The following is a 26,311-nucleotide window of genomic DNA, read 5'->3' on the forward strand; positions in this document are numbered from 1 at the left end:
CTTCCTCTTTGCCGACGATGCAGCTGTCACTACCCACTCTGCCAAAGATCTCCAGCAGCTCATGGATCGTTTTAGCAAGGCCTGCCAAGATTTTGGACTGACAATCAGCCTGAAGAAAACACAGGTCATGGTTCAGGATGTGGACTCACCTCCCTGCATTACAATCTCTGAGCATGAACTGGAGGTTGTCCATGACTTTGTGTACCTTGGCTCAACGATCTCCGACACTCATTCTCTCGATACCGAGCTAAACAAGCGCATCGGTAAAGCAGCTACCACGTTTTCCAGACTCACAAAGAGAGTCTGGTCCAACAAGAAGCTGACGGAACATACCAAGATCCAGGTCTACAGAGCTTGCGTCCTGAGTACACTTCTGTACTGCAGCGAGTCATGGACTCTCCGCTCACGACAGGAGAGGAAACTGAGTGCTTTCCACATGCGCTGCCTCCGACGCATCCTCGGCATCACCTGGCAGGACAAAGTTCCAAACAACACAGTCCTGGAACGTGCTGGAATCCCTAGCATGTATTCACTGCTGAAACAGAGACGCCTGCGTTGGCTTGGTCATGTTGTGAGAATGGATGATGGTCGGATCCCAAAGGATCTCCTCTATGGAGAACTCATGCAAGGAAAGCGCCCTACAGGTAGACCACAGCTGCGATACAAGGACATCTGCAAGAGGGATCTGAAGGCCTTAGGGATGGACCTCAACAAGTGGGAAACCCTGGCCTCTGAGCGGCCCGCTTGGAGGCAGGCTGTGCAGCATGGCCTTTCCCAGTTTGAAGAGACACTTTGCCAACAGTCTGAGGCTAAGAGGCAAAGAAGGAAGGCCCATAGCCAGGGAGACAGACCAGGGACAGACTGCACTTGCTCCCGGTGTGGAAGGGATTGTCACTCCCGGATTGGCCTTTTCAGCCACACTAGACGCTGTGCCAGAACCACCTTTCAGAGCGCGATACCATAGTCTTTCGAGACTGAAGGATGCCAATACATATTAGCAAACTGACCATAACACTTAAGACAGATTTTCCAAAGACAAAAGAGGTGCAGTGTTTTACCAGACACAGATACCAGAAAACAAGGACTGTAAGTGGTAAACAAGATAGAGTAGATACGGAAGGAACATACAGGGAAACTTCACTGAAAGTCATAAAGGGCAGTGGAGTACACAGAAACCTCACTCTAAATAATGGAAACTACCCGTTCACTGTAAGAGCAAAGATTCTTAGGAAGCCTGTGTGAGAAACTCAATTCTTCATGAAAATCAATGCATATCACAGAAACCAACATATTCAGACATAGACTTTGGCTGTTGTGCTCAGCTGTGTCAATTAGATGACATGAGCCTAACATTCAGTGGCAAAGTTCCACAAATACATACAGTACAAGACAATTTATTAGTCATTAATAGTGCTCTTGACCTGGGCACAGAATGTTGGCATGCAGATGCTTCCTCCAGGGACATCCTGGATATAAAACAGCCTATGAAGTCTGTGAAGACACATGATAGCAGCCCAAAATAGACAAGCAAACTATTCAGGCTGGTAAACAGTCAAGCCACTGCTTATTCTTTTTAAATATTATATATCACCCACCCTTAACATACCCAATTATGCAGTTTGCAGTGTATTATTCCAGAGATGGTATGATTAGTTCTCTGACTCGTATCCCTTGAACATGAATGCAGGTGGCAGAGGGTTTCTTTACAGTTCTAAGACACTTTATCTCAGATAAAATCCTGTCTGGTACGGGAAAACCAAAGATGAACTGCAACGTATGTTATTACCTTAGTACCAATATTTCCAGTGCCAGCATTTTCTTTATTCCACTCAACATGCTCTAAACTTCATACATCAGCAACAGGTGTGTAATGCTGAGCTGAATCAGAAGCACCTTATTGCACAGCTATATCAGCAACCTGGGGAGGGGTGCTTACAGATGGCATAAAGGACCTTTGGTGAGACACTAGATCGGGGGTGTCAAACTCATACCAAGGGCCAAACAGCATTCATGGTGCCTGCTAAGGGCCGGAAGAGATGTCATTAGGCAGGAAATTATGCCATTAATCAGGTCATAACCAGAAATAAGCACTTTTTTTCACTTAGGAACTCCTTAGCTGCAAATGACAGAAGAAAAAATACATAAATCTTGATCATATTTCAAGTTTTGGGAGAGCCCAATTTTCATGTGGGCTGTCCTTATAGCAGTAACACCTCAGCGCTGCTTAGCAGCTGAGAGCCTGAGGGCCGGATAAAAAGCTTCCGTGGGCAGCATCCGGCCCCGGGCCTTATGTTTGACACCCCTGCACTAGATGGTACAACATGAAATAGGCTCAGTTCAAGCAAGACCAGCACTTGAGACGAAGCTCAAATTCCATGCCCCCCTTCTTCCTGTCCCTTGATGCCTGTGAGCCCTCCATCTTCCATCACTGGTTCTTCCAAACAGACAGGCAATGGAATTCTGCTCCCAGGACCCTCCCCTCCCAGCCAGTTTAGAATAAACAGTGGATGAAGAGAGTAAGCAGCAACAGAAGTAGAATGTGGGTATGTGCATGGCAGAATCTACTAGTGATGACTACCTGCTCCTTCTCCACTCTCATAGCTTTGGCATCGACAATTTAGATAGGGCTGCCAGCTCACCCATTCACTTATTCGTTCCTCCATCATCACTCAGCTGCTCTATTTTGAAAGACAGCAGATGAGTGGAGTGACCAAGGAGGCTGGAAGAAGCATCTCCTCCTTTGTGGCGCAGTGCTTCTTCCAGACAGTTTCATTGTTCTGGCCCCTCTCTGTTTCAAAACTGAGCAGTTGAGCGGGATGGAGGAGGTGCACAGGGGCTAATGGGAAAAAGGTGTGGTGGCTGCAGATGTGGCTGTTGTCCACCTGCTATTCAAAGCAGTCATTTCTCCCTTGCTTAATGAGTGGGCTGACTCAGCAGAGAGTGTATTTGGGCACCCCAGTCCCTGGATTTCACCTCACTTAAGATAAGGAACCTACCCTTTCAATACTGGTATCTAACACCTTGAAAAGGATGTGGAGAACCAGATTCCTATTCATTGTGCTGGTTGGGATGTCCTAATGTACATCAATGCTGGCTTAATAAAATGTATCAAGACAATGACAAGTTACCTTTGAAACCTGAAACAATTCTATATGATCAGAAATCTTTTCCAGCATTATAGCAACTGCTCACATTCCTTTAAGTTGCAAAATATCAGATTGTAAGGAAGTGGCAGTATTCACCACCCCCATTTAAGGATTAGTTTAAAAAAATTGGAGCATAGCTAAAAGCCAGCCAGTTGAAAGCAATTGCAAATCCCAAATACAAAGACTGTTTCTGGAAAACTGGTTTCCCTTTTTAACTGATGTGGACTCAGCAAACTGGAAACATAAAAGACCCAAGAGAATTATTGCAATTACTATTTATTGATTCGTTTTTTACTCAGTGACTTGGATTGCTCCTTTCTGGCTGAGAGCACAGTTGTCTGTGCAATGCGACATTTTGTGTTCAGTGAGAACCCGTCCTAGTTCTCCATGTATTTATTTCATGTTTTTTGAAGACCTGAAAAGCAACACGAGGAGTTGTTTTATTAGCTGGTTGTATTTATCAAAACTGGTGAAAACAAACTGGGGGGGGGGGATGGATAATACACCCTCTCAAAAGGCACAATCCAGAATGGTATAAAAATATATGGGAATTGCCAAAACACATTCCTTCAGTAACGAACTGATGTTTCAACATTTTTTTTTAAAGAAATGAAAACATATTTTCAGCTCTTTTTCAGATCCTGGAAGCTCTACACAACATTTATCTTTTCTTCTTCATTCTTGCCAAACCAATTCATGTGGCATCAGTTCTAACCCGCTGTGAAACTGAATCCAAGAGCAGAGCAAAGTACTGAAGGAGCTAGCTAGCAAAATGGGGCTTTTAATAGAAACCTTACAAGCAAACATAGCTCATCCCACATAGTCAGGTTACAGGCTCACACACGACAGCTCCTTGTAACCTTCAAGAGCTGCTGCAAGCCTGTCCCATCCCCCAGCAGAAAGACACTGCACTGCCAGGACAAAGTATTCACAGCTTCCGACTGCTGAAACATTAGCCCTCGGAGGTTTCACCCTCAGCAATGGTAGGATTGCATGAAATGCTTGTGATGAAATCTAAAACCTAGGGAAGCTCACCTGTTTTTCTGCTGTATATTGGGCCCCTGACCTGCCTACTGATGTCCAACATTCTTGACTGGGGAGCCTGATCATCCCAATCGTCAAGAGCCTGTCTGGCTGTCAGCACCTGGGGGTGAGCCCAAAAGTTGCTGCTGGTCAGGACTGGTGAGTTTTAACTGATATCCATTCCTGTGGTGAGACAGTGGCCACGCCTCACAGGGATCTGCCAATGAACTGTTGTCATTTGTCTTTGCTACATACCAAAATGGTATATCTTTTGATGCAACTGTCAGAAGCTATATTGATTATATTCTATATAAACAGTTGGGTTTGCTTGGATGACCCTGGGCAGTCTAAGTATTCATGACCTCAGCATATTTAAGAACTAAGACAACTATTACCCTGTTTTCACAGTCCTTTGCATTTTGAACTCCTGCATATGAGCCTGTTGCTATAAACAGCCAAATAGTTCAAAGGCTAATGCATGTATATGTAGACTGCCAGAAGCTCAATTAAAACCAGCACAGCATCAATTTATATACCATGTACTTGACACTAATGACTTAAAGATGGCACACTGACAAAAACTGACAGTTAACTCAAAGGCACAAATGTTTGCCTTTTTACCTGTGCCCTGCTCAACTACCAAGTACACACTTGATTTCATGGAGGCAACTAAAACAGTCTTGCATTTTCTCTGCAGTCCCAGCTTCAAATACTCAAGTGGTAAAGTAAAGTCATGTATTTCAGAGCATTCCAACATACCAAGTCCCCTATTTTAGAGAAGTTATCAAAAGTTACACACATTTCCAAAAACTCCCCCATACATAGGCTTAGCAGATACAAACAGGGACAGAATATCTATACCTGGAGCAGGAGGTCTGGTCTAGAGGGTAGAGCCTCCATTTGCCTGAAGATTAACATCCACAAGGTCGCCAGTTCGAGGCCACCAGCGACCTTAAAGCAGCTGGCAAGCTGCAGCTGAGCTGTTCCATCTGCTCGGAGCGTGGGAGGATGGAGGCCAGAATGTGAAACCAGATCGGAGTGTAACACCTTGAATGTGGTGGTTCTTGAAAGAGAAAACCTTCTTTCAATTTGTAAAAATCCCTGCGTGGATTTAATAAGCCTGCCTTGAATAAAGTCTTGAATAAAGACCAAGAAAGGCAGTATATAAATACTGTATATTATATTATTATATTACCTTTAACCAGGGGTGCCCAAACCTCGGCCCTGGGGCCACTTGCGGCCCTTGAGGCCTCTTAATGCTGCCCTCAGGGAGATCCCAGTCTCCAATTAGCCTCTGGCCCTCCAGAGATTTGTTGGAGCCCACACTGGCCCGATACAACTACTCTCAGTGTGAGGGCGACTGTTCGACCTCTCGCGCAAGCTGTGGGATGAGGCTCCCTCCACTGTTTGCTGTTTCATGTCTGTGATGCAGTAGAGGCAGCAAAGGAAAGGCCAGCCTTGCTTTGTGCCAGGCCTTTTATAGGCCTTGAGCTATTTCAAGACCTTCATTCATTCATATAAGTTCATCTTTAATATTTTCATTTATGTAAACTTATGTAAATTAATTCAAATTTAAATGTAAATTAATTCTTTTTTCCCCCCGGCCCCCCGACACAGTGTCAGAGAGACGATGTGGCCCTCCTGCCAAAAACTCTGGACGCCCCTGCCTTTAACCATTGTATAGAAGAGGGAATTTTGGCACGTGCAGCTCAAAATGGAAGGGTTTAAAAAGCTGCACCTGCCAAATAGGCACTCTGTCCCCATTTGTATCTGATAACCCTACCCATACACCCTAAACCAGGGTGACCAGATACAATGGAGACTTTTTAAACCCTAAAAGATGTACCTGCTAAAATAACCTCTTCTATACAGTGTTAAAAGTATAGGCACTCTGAACTCCATTGTATCTGGTCACTCTGCCCCCAACATGTTTTCACTTGATGAGACATGCTTCATTTTGCCCAGAGGCTGAACAGAATCATGCATCACATTTATATCTGAAGCTGTTAAGGATCCATAGGCTACGGTCAGCCTACGGGGCCCTGAGGTCTCAGACTGCAAATTGACAGGGATTGCCCACTGCCATCCACCCACTCATCTCCACTACTTCTCCCACTTTCAGAATTGGAAAAAGAGGCAGACAGAGCAGAAGAGAAAATGTAAAGGTGGACTACAGCATTTCCAGGGAGTCTCTAAGGGGATTGTCTAAAAAGAGAGGGAGAAGCAGAGGCTGAAACATCACCAGATAAAGGGGAGCAAGCCATGGCACACTGCTTCAGGCATCAGAAGACATTCTCCACTGGAAGTTTCTATCCCACATTATTTATTTTCAAATTGTTTCACAGGCAGCCCACATTACCTGCAGATCTGGAACCCACTGATTTGATCTTCCGCGCCCAGTCTGCACCTTCTGGAGGTGATGGAAGCTGTGCTCCTGTTGCCTCTGGAGGAACTGCTGAGGCCTCTGGAAGGCTGAAAACTGCAACTTCTGATTTTTGGCGAAAACCTCAACTTCCAGTTTTCAACTGAAAAGCAGAAGTTGTGCTTTTTGCCCCTCTGAAAGCCTTAGAAGGCTTTCTGAAGGTCAGGTAGGCTACACACTACCCAGTGAGGTAGGTGAGCCTAAGAGAAAGTGACTAGCCCAAGGTCTCCCAGGAAGCTGAGCAGGGATTTGAACCTGGATTTTCCAGATCTAAGTTCAGCTCCCAAGCCACTACACCATCCTGGTGCTCAACATCCAATAGCTGCAAATAGATGTTGGAGCTACACAAAAGGAACCATTGCAAAAAGCTAAAATCCCACCAATCAGCTATTCAGGAATGAGAGCTAGATTCAATCCCTCCACTCCCCCTTCAGTGCCAAACAGGAGATCAGGGTATTTTTTTAACGTTTTGGAAAAAGCTATGTGCACACAACCCTGGTTTGAAACTTGGCATCTGGAAATTCAAATGTTTCTTTGAACTGAAAAGTGCCAACATTAATTTCAGTTCTAATCAACACTATCCAGAATTTACACATTTACTCATCCTGGATTCATAACACATCTTTGTAGATAAACATTTGTTACTAATAAAGAGCTCCCATACTAAGAGAGTAAGTATCCCATACTAATAAAGAGCTTCCCATACTAAGAAGCAGAGAGTGGGTATGAAGCAGAGAGTGGGTGACAATGGGCAATTTTCACAATGGAGAGAGGTGAAAAGCGGTGTGCCCCAAGGATCTGTCCTGGGACCGGTGCTTTTCAACCTCTTCATAAATGACCTGGAGACAGGGTTGAGCAGTGAGGTTGCAAAGTTTGCAGACGACACCAAACTTTTCCAAGTGGTGAAGACCAGAAGTGATTATGAGGAGCTCCAGAAGGATCTCTCCAGACTGGCAGAATGGGCAGCAAAATGGCAGATGCGCTTCAATGTCAGTAAGTGTAAAGTCATGCACATTGGGGCAAAAAATCAAAAATTTAGATATAGGCTGATGGGTTCTGAGCTGTCTGTGACAGATCAGGAGAGAGATCTTGGGGTGGTGGTGGACAGATCGATGAAAGTGTCGACCCAATGTGCGGAGGCAGTGAAGAAGGCCAATTCTATGCTTGGGATCATTAGGAAGGGTATTGAGAACAAAACGGCTAATATTATAATGCCGTTGTACAAATCGATGGTAAGGCCACACCTGGAATATTGTGTCCAGTTCTGGTCGCCGCATCTCAAAAAAGACATAGTGGAAATGGAAAAGGTGCAAAAGAGAGCGACTAAGATGATTTACGGGGCTGGGGCACCTTCCTTATGAGGAAAGGCTACGGCGTTTGGGCCTCTTCAGCCTAGAAAAGAGACGCCTGAGGGGGGACATGATTGAGACATACAAAATTATGCAGGGGATGGACAGAGTGGATAGGGAGATGCTCTTTACACTCTCACATAATACCAGAACCAGGGGACATCCACTAAAATTGAGTGTTGGGCGGGTTAGGACAGACAAAAGAAAATATTTCTTTACTCAGCGTATGGTCTGTCTATGGAACTCCTTGCCGCAGGATGTGGTGCTGGCGTCTAGCCTAGGCGCATTTAAAAGGGGATTGGACAAGTTTCTTGAGGAAAAATCCATTACGGGGTACAAGCCATGATGTGTATGCGCAACCTCCTGATTTTAGAAATGGGCTATGTCAGAATGCCAGATGCAAGGGAGGGCACCAGGATGAGGTCTCTTGTTATCTGGTGTGCTCTCTGGGGCATTTGGTGGGCCGCTGTGAGATACAGGATGCCGGACTAGATGGGCCTATGGCCTGATCCAGTGGGGGTGTTCTTATGTTCTTAAGAGCTTCACCTTATCAGTTCCAAAGGGCGCACTTAATTCTATTAAAAGAATGTACCACATCACTACATTTAAGATACAGAACTAAACCAATGCTTACAATGGCTAGGACTGTTATATTTGTGGTCTGGTTTTGTGTTTGTTTCCCCGAGTAACAAGCAGCAACTCTAGTAACTGTGGGCTTTAATTAGAAACACACAAGTTAAAAATCAAGTGCTCATTGCACACTCACTTTTGGAGTCAATGTGGGGGTTTGCTCAGAACTGGAATGGTGGAAGGCATGCTAATGAAGAACACAGTGTTTCCTTGCTGTTGTGCACTATGAATCTCCATAGACTCATGCCAGACTATAAATGGCCATGATATAAAAAACCAATTGGGCCTGGTCCTCATTATTTCATGTTGCTCCAATTGAACACAAAGCCCAGATTCACTTCCAAAGCCATCTAAAGATCTGATAGCAGATTCTATCATGCTTAACTGAAACCCAAATAGAAATTTTAAAGTTAAAAAAAAATTATATTAGAATTATTTCACGAAGTGATTGAGCATTCTACATCCAAAAAGAATGTACCACATAAACTTTAAGGAAAGGGTGATAAGAAGTAAGCTAAGGTTTCACCATCTTAAAGGTTGATCAGCCATTTCAAGTGCTGTTGCCAAAGACAGGAAAATCAACATGATCTTGTTCTTCACTTTGATGTCAGTTCTGAGCTAAACCTGCACATGGAACAGTGACATCCTACCAACCACATACTGAGTCCACAACAGAATGGCTTGGCCACCAGGAAGCAGCGCTTACTGGGACTGGAGAAAGGGTGTGGCAGGAGGAAAATACAAAGAGAGGTGGGAGAGAAGGGTGGGGGAGGCAGAGCAGTGAATGAGGACAAAAAGCAGTAGGCAAGAAAGACAAAAGCAGCCTGGAGAGGGAGGAACAAGTGAGAACAGAGGGAGATGGACACAGGGGGAAAGGAGTTGATTGAGGTGACTGGGGTAAAAATGGCAAGGGGAGTGAAAGCAGAGTGTGTGGTTGGAACTGGGGAGGGGACTGAGAAAGGGCAGGAAGAGTGGAGAGTTGGAAGCACAGGTAGAGAAGATACAAAGAGAATGGAGAAAGGGGAGCAGGGATAAGCAGGTAGAGGGCAGGGCAGGTACAGGAAGGAGCAAGAGAAGGTCAGAAGTGACAGGTCAGAAGAAAAAAGGGTGACAGCCAGAGGAGGAGACAGGAAAGAACCCCAAGGGTCTAATGGCCTTTGGACAACAGGAGTGATCAGGGGCACAATGACTGGCATCTCAACCCACAAAGGGGTAGCCAGGCCATAAAAGGGCCTCACTTTTCAACACCAGGCAAGGGAGGGACAATGGCAGTAGAGAGAATAGATAGAAAAAGAAATCCCCTTCTCTGTAAGCCCTGGCTGTTGATGTTAAACTACAAGTAAAAAAGAGCCATCAGTGTTGGGACATTAAATGGGAAAAGCGGTTCAGACATCATTCAGACCCCTACAACCTCCCCCCATGAGATGAGTCGGACAGAGGGGTGGAGGCCACAGAACCACTGGGTTTGGCTATTTTGATTTGCAAATAGGAAGAAAGCCTACCAGTGAAAGCCAGAATCAGATAAATCACAGGGTTGGTTTCCACATGCAGGCTCATCACATGATGACTTACATGCGTGAATGTATCGCTACAAACTGGTGTAGAGACAATTTTCATATATCACTAAATACCACTTCAGATTTAATGCTGTTGAATGGAGTCAGTTCACCCTTACTCAAATGCCAGCCATCCAGTCCTCAGCAGATAAGTTACTGCAAAATTGAGGAATATGCATGCCTATGTGTGAAGCAGTGCATAGACTAGGAAGTGATAACTAATAGTTAAGCCCCACTCCCCCTGTAGAAAGATGCATTATCCACACATCCCATCACTCCCATCATCATCAGTGTTCTGCCAGAAATGCCTGTACAACAATGTTCCAAACAATAATAAAAGGTAGTCCAGCAACTGCTTAAGAAAATAAGTTGCAAATCTCATCTCAGCCACAAATACTCTTTGCCAGATGCTGCCGCCACTGAACCCATCCCAGGCCCAATCTACTCTCCTCCCCATCACCACGCCATTCCATACACCCTCTACAACGCCCACCCTCCTCACCTTCCTCCCTATGTGGTCTTACCTGTGCATCCCACTTACATCCCACTTGCTTTCCACTTTCGGCAACAGCCAGGCCACTCTGTCCAGTGTGTTGTGCTTGCAACAGTCAGAAACCACTTTATGCCACCGGAACATGCATTCCAGCAATGTTATCAATGCCTAGGATTGGGCCATAAGTCCTTGACAGTACTATCCGAACACATATGTAATTTTTTCTAATTGATTCAATCCATTAATTTCACTCTACTGCCATAAATATTCCACTTGGGGGGAAAAATAGTATTAAACATGGTTGCCTTCAACATTTTTCTTACTCAGATACAGGTCCTTTGCATATGGAGAAATAATGTAATGTAAGAATAATGAAGAAATAATGTAAGCAGTGCAATCCTAGGTATGTGTACATGGAAATTAGTCCTACTGATTTCAGTGGGATTTACTCTCAAGTACATGTAGGATTGCAGCCAAAGGAATAGAACAATAACCCCTTTCAGAAAGTTGCAATATGTGACATTACTATAATAAAGATGGACTTGTTTAATTAGAAACAATGTAGTGGTTGTTTTCAAACAATATATGATAGATTCATTATACAAGCGATAACTAATTTATTTACTAAACCAAAGGCAGAGTCTGGGTTTTGTCTAATTGATGCTGACTTCTGTTTCATGTTACAAGCTAAATAGTGGTAAATAGTTAATTATGTTGTACGGGTAAGACCATTATATATAGCACAACCCAATGCAATATTCATGAGTGTCCTTCTGGGGTGGAAAACTGCGTGAAAAGAAGAGGAATAAAGGAAATAGCCATTTTTTTTCTTCAAATAACGTGCATAAACATGCTCATCTCCAGTATCGTAGCAGAAGCATCACAACAAGAAGTCCTGGCCTAATAATAACAGAAAACACTAATATTAATACTGCAATATCACATATTTAATAAAATGTAATATTGCAATATTTGCCTCAAATTATAGCAATATGAATAATGAGCAGAGGGTAAGGAGCCCGTTGCCCCATGTAAATAATTTGGTTTACCTTTACATTGGAAGCCACATACTTTAATGGGCTCAATTGACTTCAGTCTTCCATAGCAATGACTGAGCTGCTTAGCATCTCAGAATATTTAGCATAGGCAAACTAACTTGGTACATCACAATTAGAATAGCAATTTGTGAAACTGAAGGTTACTACAGTTTACCAGGACACACATGTTCTAGCCTGCTCTGAGCAACACATTTGCAATAATTTCTGCAACACACACAAGTCACATTATGGGAGACCATGCTGAGTGACAGGAGCACATCATCAGAATCAGAGCACAGTTTCTTTTTTAATGGTCCATTAAAAAAATGGTCTTTTTTAAGTGGCCATGCCTGTTAGACTTCTGCTGGACTACATTTCCCCAAATAGTTGGTGAAAGTAAAAAGTAATCCAATTTTAAACAATTGAAAAAAAGAAAAGAAAGGGGGAGAGGTGGAGTAGTGATATGGTTGGGCAAAGTGTGCGCTGGGAAACAAAATGGTAAAGGAAAAATGATTTAGTATGACATAAAAATGCCAGTTATGTTTCTGATCTACAGGGCTTCAGTGAGTCTCTTGAAAGTACATGGCACGTGCACACGCGCGCGCACACACGCGCACACACAATTTTTCTGTAGATCAGCTGGAAGTTAGAGAAATAGCTGATTGGGCTGAAGGTTGCAGGGATGCCACACTTTCCATCCATGACTTCATTGTCCCCTATTCCTGGGGGCACTTTGGCTAAGGAAGTGTATTATATACATACAATGCTTCTCATTGCTCTGCATGAGCCAGATATCCTGCACTGAGAACAGATTCCAGAACAAAAACCCTTCCAACTCCTTAAGTTTAGGCTGCTAATATCCAATATTTGAATGTACCAAGCATGTCTGGAAACATGTGCATTCAATTGGTACATAGGTCAGAGATTGGCTGCAGCCCCCTGTCCAATGGAGCACATGCTGTACTCTGGAATGGGGCAGCAGTCAAGGAGGCCTCCTCAAGCTAAGGGAACATTAGTTCCCTTACCTCAACGCTGTATTGTGGATGCATCAGTGCTGGAAAGTTGGCCAGGATTGGGCCCTCAATGGCTGAACTCTCATTGACTGCATGGGTTAAGAGAACCAGTCTAACAGCCACACTGGGTCACCAGTTGGTTCACCAGTAAAGCCGGTCTCTCTCACACACATGGAAGTGGGATAAAAATTCACATTTGCAGTAATCAAACCGGGTTTAGGAAAAACAAAAAAAGGACTGTATAGAGTCCTTTCCAAGCAGAAAGATGCTGGTATTTACGGGAAGTAAGATCTAACATCCCCACTCCCTTCGCGCCCCAATATAAATCAGACATGTCTCTGATGAGAAATCGCATTTCCTTGCTTGGCATTTTTCTTGATGGAATGACGCAGGCAGGGTGGGGACCTCAGCCCAGGGATGAGGATGACCTTATCAGGGATGTGCAGTGGGTAGGGAGGCAGGTGAGGCAGAGCCTCCCCACTGTAGTCCTTTGAAAAATGCCACCACCATGTGAGGCATGCAAGCACTCACAAAGTGACTCACAAAGTGCTTGCATGCTTCACACAGCAGCCACGCTTTCTGAAGGACTCCGGTGGGGAGGCTCTGCCTCACCTGCCTCCCCCTTTCTCAAAGGACTCCGGTGGGGAGGCTCTGCCTCACCTGCTTCCCCCCTTCTCGAAGGACTCTGAAGGACTCTGGTGGGGAGGCTCTGCCTCATCTGCCTGCCCCCTTCTCGAAGGACTCCGGTGGGGAGGCTCTGCCTCACCTGCCTGCCCCCTTCTCAAAGGACTCCGGTGGGGAGGCTCTGCCTCACCTGCCTGCCCCCTTCTCAAAGGACTCCGGTGGGGAGGCTCTGCCTCACCTGCCTGCCCCCTTCTCAAAGGACTCCGGTGGGGAGGCTCTGCCTCACCTGCCTGCCCCCTTCTCAAAGGACTCCGGTGGGGAGGCTCTGCCTCACCTGCCTGCCCCCTTCTCAAAGGACTCCGGTGAGGAGGTTCTGCCTCTCCACATCTCTAACAACTCCGGTGGGGAAGCTGTGCCTCACTTGCCTCCCCCTTTCTCGAAGGACTCCTGTGGGGAGGCTCTGCCTCACCTTCCTCCCCACCCACCGCCCCTCGCTGAACCTTATCAACAGTAGCCAGATACTAACTGACGCCAGAAAAAAAGGCAAAGGTCTTGTTCAGCTTCGCCGAGTCCCTGCCTCCTTAACAGGGAAACCCCCGCACTGGCACAGAGCAGCAGCAGCGACACTCACCCAGCAGGAACCACCAGAAACGCCTCAGCAGGACGCTCACCCCCAAAGCCATGCCTGGGGCGGCGCGGGGACTTGATGTGAAGCCCCAGCAGTGGTCCAGCGTGCCGCGAAGGCTGCGCTGAGGAGCCGCGGGAGGGCGCAAAGCCGGCGCGTCACGAAGCCCCCGCTTCTGCCTCTCTCAAGCGCCCGCAGGCGGCAGCAGCAGCAGCGCGTTCTGGAGAGTCGCATCCCCGGCTCCAGGAGGCACGTGGGAGCCCCGGCGCTGATTGGAGGGACGCACTGATTCTCCTGCCGCTCTCCGAGGCCCGCGCCAGGCAGTCCCGGGGGAAGCACCCAGGGGGAGGAGAAGCCTGGGGACGCAGCCGGAGGGGTCGCTCTGGGCAGGAGTCCTGCTCCAAGAGAAGCCGCTCCATCAAAGTGCATCGCCCTGCCAAGAGTGAAGTCACGTTGATCCCCGCATTAGAGCTGCATGTGGGCGAACTCACAGCCCAGTCCTGTGCCTGTCTACTCAGAAGTAAGTCCCATTACAATCAATGGTGCTTACTCCCAGGAAAGTGTGGCTAGGACTGGGCTGTCAGGGCTGTTATATAGTGGGTCCATGTGAATAAAGGAAGGCATAGAGATAAGAACATAGGAACAGCCCCACTGGATCAGGCCATAGGCCCATCTAGTCCAGCTTCCTGTATCTCACAGCGGCCCACCAAATGCCCCAGGGAGCACACCAGATAACAAGAGACCTCATCCTGGTGCCCTCCCTTGCATCTGGCATTCTGACATAGCCCATTTCTAAAATCAAAACGTTGCACATGCACATCATGACTTGTAACCCATCATGGATTTTTCCTCCAGAAACTTGTCCAATCCCTTTAAAGGCGTCCAGGCCAGATGCCATCACCACATCCTATGGCAAGGAGTTCCACAGACCAACCACACGCTGAGTAAAGAAATATTTTCTTTAGTCTGTTCTAACTCTCCCAATACTCAATTTTAGTGGATGTCCCCTGGCTCTGGTGTTATGTGAGAGAGTAAAGAGCATCTACCTATCCACTCTGTCCATCCCTGGCACAATTTTGTATGTCTCAATCATGTCCCCCCTCGGGCGCCTCTTTTCTAGGCTGAAGAGGCCCAAACGCCTCCTTAGGTGCCTAAGTATAGTCGCTCTCTTTTGCACCTTTTCCATTTCCACTATGATAGCTCAATATGTTTATTCCATCTTCAGAACAGAACCTGACAATGAATCTGACACAAGGCAAACACCCCTGGCTTTTATACCCTTTAGCTCCACCCAGACTTCCCATGATTGGTGCAGTTGAAACATTAGAGGGCCAATCGGATGGCAGGATTTCGATTCCCTCCCCATTGGCCAGCAATAAGTCTGAGCCAATCAGTTATGTAGCATTTCAATCCTGCATAACTTTCATACATAACACCCCTCCCCACCAAAGTACAGTTCAAGGTTAATAAACATAGTCCTCAGATTGGCAGGGCTGTACCCGCATTCGCAAGGTGCGGCAAGGCTTTCGTATTGGGACCTCTGGTTCCTTAGTCTGCTCTGAGGTTGGCACAGCTATGGCAGAGGGATTCCCCATAGGTGCACTGACATCAGGTGGCTCAGATAAGTCCTGCGGTAACACATCAGGAACGATGGCCTCTCCGGTCTGTGGCAAGACGTGATGCTGGTTACCAGGGACTGGAATCGGTGTGGCGGGTGCTGAGTCAGCCAGGCGGCGGTGCATCTGGTTCACATGACGGCGGAGAGTCCGGCCGTCCTGGATGGCAACGTGTGAAATAAAATAGTAGTTCAGAGATGTAGAATATAGGTCCACACTATTACATTGATTCTTGTTGTTCCAGTCACTGAAATCCAAGGTTAATCCATTTTTCCACTTAACTAGCAAAATGGTTTATTATGCTGCCATCTGTTGTATTGTATGGAGAACTGCATTCAACAGTCAACAACAGTGCATAAGGATCACTTTTAAAAATGCAGGATTAGCAGACACTCTTAGCCAACTCCATAAGAACCTATTTATAACACAACTTGAGTCTTGATCTCTCATCCAAGTTCTTCTGTACTCTGTCCCACAGTGAGCTTCTGAGAGTACAGTATTACAGATGCAAGTCTTAGTTGGCAATACATGTTGTTGGCAACCTTCAGTCTCGAAAGACTATGGTATCGTGCTCTGAGAGGTGGTTCTGGAACAGCGTCTAGTGTGGCTGAAAAGGCCAATTCGGGAGTGACAATCCCTTCCACACCAGGAGCAAGTGCAGTCTGTCCCTGGTCTGTCTCCCTGGCTATGGGCCTTCCTTCTTTGCCTCTTAGCCTCAGACTGTTGGCAAAGTGTCTCTTCAAACTGGGAAAGGCCATGCTGCACAGCCTGCCTCCAAGCGGGCCGCTCAGAGACCAGGGTTTCCCACCTGTTCAGGTCCACTCCTAAGGCCTTCAGATTCCTCTTGCAGATGTCCTTGTATTGCAGCTGTGGTCTACCTGTAGGGCGCTTTCCTTGCACGAGTTCTCCATAGAGGAGATCCTTTGGGATCCGGCCATCATCCATTCTCACGACATGACCAAGCCAACACAGGCGTCTCTGTTTCAGCTGTGCATACATGCTAGGGATTCCAGCACGTTCCAGGACTGTGTTGTTTGGAACTTTGTCCTGCCAGGTGGCGTTCAGTTTCCTCTCCTGTTGTGAGCGAAGAGTCCATGACTCGCTGCAGTACAGAAGTGTACTCAGGACGCAAGCTCTGTAGACCTGGATCTTGGTATGTTCCGTCAGCTTCTTGTTGGACCAGACTCTCTCTTAGACAACTGCAGGAGAAATGCAGGGAACGACGACAGCCACTCTTTATAGCCTTCATAGATCTCACGAAGGCCTTCGACCTGGTCAGCAGGGATAGCCTCTTCAAGATTCTTCCCAAGATCGGATGTCCACCCAGACTCCTCAGCATCATCAGATCCTTCCACAAGGACATGAAGGGCACTGTTGTCTTCAATGGCTCCACCTCAGACCCCTTTGACATCCGAAGCGGCGTGAAGCAGGGCTGTGTTCTTGCACCAACCTTGGGATTTTCTTCGCTGTTCTGCTGAAGCATGCCTTTGGAACCGCAACAGAAGGCATCTATCTCTGGACCAGATCAGACGGAAAGCTCTTCAACCTCTCCAGACTGAGAGCAAAGTCCAAAGTCCAACTGAAATGTCTGCGTGACTTCCTCTTTGCCGACGATGCAGCTGTCACTACCCACTCTGCCAAAGATCTCCAGCAGCTCATGGATCGTTTTAGCAAGGCCTGCCAAGATTTTGGACTGACGATCAGCCTGAAGAAAACACAGGTCATGGTTCAGGATGTGGACTCACCTCCCTGCATTACAATCTCTGCGCATGAACTGGAGCTTGTCCATGACTTTGTGTACCTTGGCTCAACAATCTCCGACACTCTTTCTCTCGATACCGAGCCACACAAACGCATAGGTAAAGCAGTTGGCAATAATATCATTGGATACTATTGTACCCAGTGTTGTAACCCCACCCCACCCCACCCTCTTAGGTTTTAGAGTAGGGCTGTGGTTTTCAAACTCTTCAGGAGTTTGAAAACTGTAGTAAGTCCTTGCAGGGGAGGGGAGGGAGGCAGCAGTGGCGGGGAGAAGGCAGCAACACGATCCCCAGGATCATATTGCTCAGGGGGGCTGCAGGGACTGGGATATACTCACCAGTCCCAGCAGCAGCCTTCCTGGGGTGCAGGGAGCACTGCGTGAGCATCTCCAGGGCTCCCCAGCCTTCCAAAAGTGAAAGTTGAATGATCCTGCTCCATTTCCAGTTTTGCGGAAGCAGAACGCAATCACTCCACTTTCACTTTTGGAAGGCTGGGGAGCACTGCAGACGCTCATGCAGAGCTCCCTGCACCCTAGGAAGGCTGCTTCAGGGACTGGTGAATACATCCCAGTCCCTGCAGCCCCCCTGAGTGACACAATCTGGGGATCACAGCGCTGCCTTCCCCCTGCCCCTTAAGGGGGCTGAGGCCAGGGCCTTCAGGCTGGAACGTCATGACACCCCAGTATGAATACCACTGGAGTAGGGGAAAAACAAGGTTCAAGAAGTTGGCAAAGTTTTCCTCATCACTCCCCAACAAAAATTAAACTGTTGTTCTGTATCAAAAGACTTAAAATTTAACCAATTGCTAAAGCTTTCAACTGCTAGGTGGTTGGGACTGCAAAGAGCCCTGTCAGAAAGGGTTTGGAGCCCAATCCTATGCATGTCTACTCAGAAGTAAGTCCCATTAGAGTCAATGGGGCTTACTCCCAGGAATGTGTGAATAGGATTGGGCTGTTAATCATATTATAGTCACACTTATACCATTGGGGTTCCTAGGGGATGGGAGAGTCAAGGAAAGCAAATGGCCCAGGGAACCACTTCCTTTCTCACCCAGCCCAGAGGCCTTTCGAGGGCTGGGGAGGCCATGCACAATTGCCCTGGGCCGAGGCCTCCGAAGTGGCCTTTAAAGCACACTTCTGGTTTCCAAGTGAAAGCTGGGAGTGACATTTAAGGCCCTTAGAAGGCCTTTTGAGGGCCAGGGAGTCCACCCTGGCTTTCAAAGGGCCTTAAAACATCACTCCTGGTTTTCTCCCCAAAATAAGAAGTGTGCTTTAAAGACCCCCTGGAGGGCCTTTAAAGTGCACTTCTGATTTTGGGGCAAAAACTGGAAGTAATGCTTTAACATCTTCTAGAGGCCTGAGAAGGCCCCATGTGGGGTCAGCAATATTCAACTTGGGGGGGGGGTAATTGACAGGCTTGGTCCATTGCTACAAAAGAACCAGGATCATCAGTGATTTATACGCATGTATATCTGCCTTGCTTTTGCTTCTGAACTTTCAGAAAAGCAAAGTGAAAGGCATTAGTGTGTGTTTAAGAAACCTCTAGCCCAGGGGTATCAAACTCATTTCATACAGTTGCCCAAATAGTATTCACAGCACCTGCTAAGGGCCAGAAGTGATGTCATTAAGTGGGAACGGACATCACTAAGCAGGTAATGGCCAGTAATAAGCACTTTTTTCTCATTTAGGAACTCCTTAGCTGCAAATGACAGAAGATAAAATGTGCAAGCTGAGAGGTGCTCTCCAAAGTGACACCTCAGCAGAAGTCGTACTACTAATAGGGCAGTCTGAGTGATACCGTAAATGGTCTCTACCAGCACCTCAGCAGTTTCTCCTTTTCCCACCCCTTAATCTGCCTCTTCCTCCATACTGTTCCTCACCATTTGAGGCCTCATTCCCTCTCTCCCTCCCAGCCCCTCAGCGGGAGAAGTGGCACTGCTCAAAGAGCCCAATCATGCCCTTTTAGTAGTGACACCTCAGTAGTGCTAAAAGGGTAGCTTCCACATAAGAGGGCTCTCTCAGCGCTGCCCTTTCAGCAGTGCTGCTTCTGCCAATGCATCACTTTACAACTCCGAGCAGTTGGTGGTGGTGTTGAGAGTCACATTATTATATGGGCTGTTCTGCTAGTGCAAACTGCTGCAAAAGCGCTGTAAAGTCCTCTGTTCACCCCTGTTCTGGCCTGCAGACTTACTGCTGCAGTGGTTGGCTGGAGAGCTGATAACAGAGATGGAAAGGTGCTGGTGTCCTGGCAGCTTGCTACTTAGCTCTCTTAGAAATTGCTCAGTAGCACACGGCTGGGACACTGGCAGGAAGGCCAGCACCTTTCTGCTGCATTGTTGGCTCTCCCACTGCCTGCTGATCCAGGTAAATCACTGAGAGAAGTGAGCAGGATGGGGGCAGGACAAAACTGGGCAGAGAGGGAGTGAACAGAGCAAGGAGGTTGCAGGATAGGAGTTGATCCAGTGGCAATGGTGTGGGTCAGCTTCTGTTCTCCAGTCCTGCAGCCCCCACCCCCCATTCCATTTCTCTCCTTGAACTTGTGCTAATACAATTGCCAGCATGGATCCAAGGAAACCTGTTCCAGAGAGGGAGGCTTACAAAGGTGTAAGGGAATTTAAATCCCTTCACTGCTGAAGCCTCCCAATCTTTACACACACACCCCGCTGGACACAGTGAATGTTTTTGGCATGGCTGCATGGGGAGGACGTCTCAGCTCTCTGAGATATATGCTAAGCACTCTAGGAAGGCTGGCCCTAGGCCTGGCACTCTGGATTGCTCACATCTATTGGTCAAGATACACATGAGCACTAGCAAGAGGCAGTTCAAGGGACTCACCCCAGCTTTCCCAAATTTTGGATCAGTCAATGAAAGGATAAGATCCCAAATCCCATAAAAGGAGCTTGGTTAGTCTGAACCAATTATGTTTTGTTCTAGCATTTTCTGATGTCAATGCAAACAAAAGAAGCTGTATTGAAGCACAACTGAGGCAAAGCTGAGGGTCCAGGCAGCCATGTTAGCTTCCATTTTCAATTTGTTTTTTAAGATTAAGTGCCTGTTTTTGCCTATTCCTCACCCTAGATGAGGGGAAAAGGCTGAGTGCTTAGGTCACAGTTCTTTCTTCCTCTCTTAGCATTACACAGTGGGCCACGCTCACCTGATTACTACAGAAAATCTTTTAAAATGTAAATAGCAGAAGCAATGGGGTGCACAATTAATAAATGGTAGTGGGAGCTAAGAGTGAAAGCTGCCAACCCTACTATAGTTATCAAAGAGAGAGGCCAAACACGTGTTTAAGTGCAGTGTAAAGTTTGTGCTTGTGTCATGAATATACCATCCCCATATCCACACCACTTTACACAGAGACACATTCTTCTCCACTTCAAATGAATATGAACATTTTTGGCAAGAAGGTGAATGCAGGTAGAGTACAACCAACAACAGTTTACTGAAACTGAAATTACAAACTTCAACCATGCTACACTGAAAAGTTTCCTAAGGTTGTTCCACATTACAGTAGCCGACAAACACAAAATAGGGGTAACAAAATAACTGATGCAAGTTTGTGTAGTTGCAGAATTCATAAGTAGAAAGTTAGCTTCTTGTAACCTTACATGTTCTCAGTAACAGATATCATGAATGCAAAATCTGCAAAAACAGGAATCCTTCAACCAAGGCACAGTCTGCTAAAGTAATATTCTGTTCCTCTTCAAAATTCACATGCTCTTGAAGACTTGTGGTTTTCAGCACTTCTGCAATTGAAAGTGTTTTCTTTTTTTAGACTTGCAAAGATGGTGTCTCTTCATTCACACTTGCCAGTCGTGTGCATGCACACATGAAAATTACTGTGGAATACAAAAACATCTGTCAAATCCACGCGACTGTGGAGACATGATTGGGGGCACCAAAAAATAGTTCACTTTATTCAGCCACTTGCAAAATTTAAAGATATCAATTTTAAAATATCCTAAAATAATATTTCCATACAAACTCACCTAGGTTATAACACCATGAAACTCATGTAACTCATGAGAGTTACTCATGTAAGAAGAACATGTAAGTTACTCAAGAAGTTACTCAAGAGTAACTCTACTAAGAATAAGTTACTACAAGTTACTCATGTAAGTTACTCCAGAAACTCATGTAAGCTTTACCTATGCTAGAAGGGAATTTCTGGGGGATAACGAGAAATGAGCTTTATACACATGGACAAAAGCTACAGCAAATTATTCACATTACTCACATAAAGCCATGAACAGAAGCACTGCTCAGCAATAGTAATGGAAGAGTTCCACATCCAAAACAGAATTTGTAAGGGGCTACTAAGACTCTCTTCAAGTCCAACTTGTACATTCCTATTAAGGGCTTATCAGCCTAAAGCAGAAATAGTTCATACTTATTATCCTATCACTGAGGAGAGGAAGGGTAAACTGCATTCAAATCAAAGTTCGTGCAAAATCCGGAATTCACTACCGGTTTTGTGTATGGAAAATTTTGTGGCACAGACCCTAATTCTCCTACACCACCACAGAGAATTTCACAGATCCTATCCACAAGAAAAATCTTGCTACTCTAATGTGTGGTTACCCACTTGTTTACTTTTGTGTTTCTTCCCCTCCAATATGAACATTTGGAATGGAAGCAGGGAGAGATTAGGATTGCCTGGCATCATGATTAAGGGAAGAGGAAGAACACAAAACATTAAACTTACTCACAGATCCTAGAAGAAGCCTTCCTGCTGATTTGCTATCTGAAGCAGCACAGCAGCATAAGCAGAGACAAAATTGTGCTAGCCCATGTACAGGAGAGCTGCGTGCCACAGCACTCAAATCACACCCAGGATGATGGGAAGACAAAACAGCCTGCATGCACACAGACAAATGGAGCACATACTCAGTCCTGCTGAGGGAGAGAGGCCTCTCCTCTCTTTCCCTCTGACTAGGCTTTTGCACAGCACATAACTAGAGAACACAGGCTCCTTCCTTCGCCAAGATCTTGTCCTAGTTTATCTACCAACAGAGAGATATTTTTCACTTGCAACAGGAGTCCCTCCCCTAATGCCACAGGTAAAGTAGTGACTGGGTTTGCTGAGGCTGTGTCCAAGTGCTCACTTCATATTTCAGTAATATGTAGCTTTTCCCCAATCCATCGACATAGAAAGCTATCTCATGAGTAAAAACTACCCATAAAATCAGCTGCATTTACACAAAATTGTAGTCTTACATCCCATTCTTCAAACTGTTAAAACCAATGGGATATGCTTCAAATAAGTACATTTAATTGTGATGCATTTAGTAAAAAATAAGAGTCATTACCAATGTTCAGAAAGCTATTTGCCAGTTAAGCAGTGTAGTTTTAAGGTGTTTTAGATACTCACCTATTTATTTCTTAGATGAGTAACTGACTTTTCTTCTGATTTGGATGCATATTTCTTATTCAGAAGTGATGATGCCATTTGCACAATATCACTAATTGGTACGCCACTCAATGAACCCTTATTTTCCTTTATGTCTAGCAAAGCATCCAAAATGTTGTCTCTAAAGAAAATATTGGAAGAGTTAGAACAGACAAGAGAAAATATTTCTTTACTCAGCATGTGGTTGGTCTGTGGAACTCCTTGCCACAGGATGTGGTGACGGCATCTGGCCTGGACGCCTTTAAAAGGGGCTTGGACAAGTTTCTGGAGGAAAAATCCATTACAGGGTACAAGCCATGATGTGTATGCGCAACCTCCTGATTTTAGAAATGGGCTATGTCAAAAGGCCAGATGCAAGGGAGGGCACCAGGATGAGGTCTCTTGTTATCTGGTGTGCTCCCTGGGGCATTTGGTGGGCCACTGTGAGATACAGGAAACTGATGGGCCTATGGCCTGAACAGTGGGGCTGTTCTTATGTTCTTATAAGAGAAATAAGAGCCTCCTGGAGAAGCTTGATAAAAACATTGTAACTGACTTTACCTGTGGACACTAAACTTACCTACTAGTCTCTGGATGTAGCCCTTCCAACTTTTTCACCACTTTGCGGAAGCTTTTCAAGTTTAATGCATTTGGAGGTCTAAAGGTACTGGACAGATGTGGAGAAGATTGTATTGAGATCGGTGGCATGAGGTTTTCTGCAATATCCTAGGTACACATTATACAAGTTACTCAATAGGACAAAGAAGAGTTCCAATTGCATTATACTTCAATAATATAGTCACTCAGCTATCCCTGCTATATGAAAAGCTGAAGTTGAAACAAATAGCACAGTGCACCATTAAGGATCAAACTACATGTGTTCACTAATACTTACTTTTGAACATTTATTTATTTATTTAACAAATAAGGCAAGGCACTGGGATATACAAAATTGCTCAAGCTTGTAGTGGGGAGTAGACGCAAGCTTTAGCATTTAGAACCTATCACATTTCCTAGCCCTACTGCATGAGATTTAAAACAAAAACATCTATTGGAAGGCACTGGGATATACAAAATTGCTCAAGCTTGTAGTGGGGAGTAGACGCAAGCTTTATTATTACATTATTACAGTGTATGGAAAGGTATGTGATTAGGCTAGAAGCCATGGTCCAAGTTAACCACCCAAGCCCTTCTGTTTCCTCTGTTGTTTCAGTCCATTTTGCACAGGCCCTGGGCTATATATACAAAATGCAAAAAACAAAACACACACACCCAACAGTTCATGTGCACATCTCATTTGACTGTAAAGAAAATTCTGTGCAGTCATCATTGCTAGATGTGCAGAACCTTCCAGACACAGGAAGAGGAGCTCATGCTCACACAGAACCTTGCATGCATTTTGAAACTCCTTACAAGGACATCTGAGCCCCTAAGAGCTTCCATCCTTTTGGGCTTTTCCAAGACAGATCTCCCCAATGGTTTAGCCAGGGTCAAGTACTTCGGAGAGAACACCTCCCCTCAACTCCATCCATTCTAGAGTGCAAAGCTTCCCCAACAGGTCTAATGATGTTACTCATCATCAATTCATTGCTGGTACCAACAATAATCAACATTAAGAATTAAACCTTTAAAAAAAAAATCCAGGATATGAAGGCACCTTTGACCCATAGGTTGGTGGGTCATGCAGGAATTCTGGTGAGCCCTAAATGCTATTAATGCTGGTGCCAAAGTTAACCCTTGGTTAAAACCACTTGGGGGAGGGGTAAGTAGAAATATCTGTGTTCCTAAAGGGAAGAAGTAGAGGGAAGGAACACAGGAAGTCTCACAGTTCACACCCAATCATTTCGGTATGGCTAATCGGTACGGCTAATCAGTCAAAAGTATTACTTCTGTACTGGACCTCAAAGATGTGTCCACAAAGTTTTAAACAGCACTTTAACATGCAATCTCATAAGTAAGAAAGTAATGTTACCTCTTGATCAGTTTCAAGGTGTGCATTTCTTGATGAAGTTTTAGAAGATTTAAAATCAGGGCTAGGGTTTTTTGAAGAGGCTAAAGAACAAAGGGATTCTGAAGAGGCTGGTGCAAGTCTGGTAATATTTGGAAGAGCTGAAACAGGATGAAGTGACTTTAAGGAGTCTCTGGAGGGATCTAGCCCTTTTGAAGGGGAGATGGAATCACTAGCGTGTGATTTAGAAGTAACTGAGACAGGAGATACTTTCAAAATTCCATTACAATTCGTATTTTCAATATTCTTTTCAGGACTATAATATGGTCTTTGACTTTCATTATCTTGTTTCACAAAACTGTGATTGTTTGAGACTGTAATTTCTCTTATAGACTTCACCAGTTGAACCTTCACTGCTTTTCCTTTTATTTCTTGCTCATTCATTTCTTTCACTGCTAGCTTTGCATCACTAGCTGCTTTAAAACCAAGAGTTGCATATCTAAAATTTAAAAGATGTGCCAAAATTAAAAGTATTATTATTAATTATTAACATCAAAAGTATTTATATACTGCTTTTCAACAAAAAGTTCACAAAGCAGTTTACAAAGAAAAATCAAACAGTATTCAGTTTATAAAAGGCATCTGAGGGCACAATCAGAACCCCCTTTCCAGCACCGAGATAAGGGTAATAAAGCTCCTAGGTAAGGAAACAAACATTCCCTTACTTTGAAGAGACCTTAATGAGTGCTCGCCAATTGCAGGATACAGCACATGTCCCATTAGCACAGCTATGCCAGTGCTGGAAATTGGGTTAGGATTTGGGCTTCAATCATCTAAATATAGAAAATATTATGTGCCCTGCATGGTTCTTCCACCAAGAACTACTAAGTCCTGTCAAAACATTTGGAGCATGATCCAGCTTCCTATACACACACAGTTCAACAGAGCCTGTTGCATCACCATACAGCAAACTGCACAGTCAATACTTGCAATGGGAGGTCTGTATCTGCCTCCTATATGTAGTAATTCTACTTGTAGTCATGGCCATAGAGACAAGTCTTCTTAACAGGCACAGTCTGTCAAACAGCAGTGTGGCTGTGTTGACATACTGGAAGAACACACGTGCCTTCAGAAGCATACTGTATAGTGATAGCTTGCGTTATTAGTCCAAGCTAAATCCAGTACCACCAGAGAAGAGGGTGAGATTGGCTGAGATTGGATGGGGTTGGATTATGCCCTAGGAGCCTACAGATCATTAGCGCACAGTAAAAGTATTTCCGTAAATGAACTTCTGCCAGATAATCGTAAGTAAAAATTTATAATATTATTCACATACCTGTAATTGCTAGAATACTCACAAATGGAAACCTTAGAAACATGATACTTTTGAAACCGTAACCATAGGTCAACCTGAAACAAAATATTTTGACTATAACACAAAGAAGTTATAAACAGAAAAAAATGATTATATTTAAATAATGTGGGCTCACCTCTGATACTGTAGGACTTAAACCAGCAACATGAACACAATAGAAGTTGTTAGATTCCTTTTTTGTCGTCTTTGACTCCTTTTTTGTCTCTTTTGCTATCTGTGTTTCTGGAAGGGTGGAATAAAACCAAGTGCTTAAATGCGTACACTTTACTGTTTTTAAAAACAAAGTGATGACATCTACAGAAA

General features: G+C 45.1%; 2 protein-coding genes across 2 annotated transcripts in view; both read right to left on the reverse strand.

Moving 5' to 3' along the window:
* The window catches only part of RAMP1 (receptor activity modifying protein 1), a 47,499-nt gene extending 33,351 nt beyond the window's left edge, over nt 1–14,148 (reverse strand). Inside the window, exon 1 of the mRNA XM_066636981.1 lies at nt 13,925–14,148. Coding sequence (XP_066493078.1) covers nt 13,925–13,976 — 52 coding nt within the window. The 5' untranslated portion in view covers nt 13,977–14,148. The remainder of the gene's footprint in view (nt 1–13,924) is intronic.
* A 6,571-nt stretch (nt 14,149–20,719) lies between these two features.
* Nucleotides 20,720–26,311, reverse strand: part of RBM44 (RNA binding motif protein 44) — a 30,846-nt gene continuing 25,254 nt past the window's right edge. The window contains exons 9-14 of the mRNA XM_066626762.1: nt 26,124–26,230; nt 25,970–26,043; nt 24,658–25,132; nt 23,266–23,411; nt 22,668–22,827; nt 20,720–21,135 (exon numbers count right to left, since the gene is read on the reverse strand). Coding sequence (XP_066482859.1) covers nt 22,668–22,827; nt 23,266–23,411; nt 24,658–25,132; nt 25,970–26,043; nt 26,124–26,230 — 962 coding nt within the window. The 3' untranslated portion in view covers nt 20,720–21,135. The remainder of the gene's footprint in view (nt 21,136–22,667; nt 22,828–23,265; nt 23,412–24,657; nt 25,133–25,969; nt 26,044–26,123; nt 26,231–26,311) is intronic.

This window comes from Tiliqua scincoides, chromosome 1, assembly GCF_035046505.1.
Source record: "Tiliqua scincoides isolate rTilSci1 chromosome 1, rTilSci1.hap2, whole genome shotgun sequence".
In the NCBI taxonomy this organism is placed as follows: domain Eukaryota; kingdom Metazoa; phylum Chordata; class Lepidosauria; order Squamata; family Scincidae; genus Tiliqua; species Tiliqua scincoides.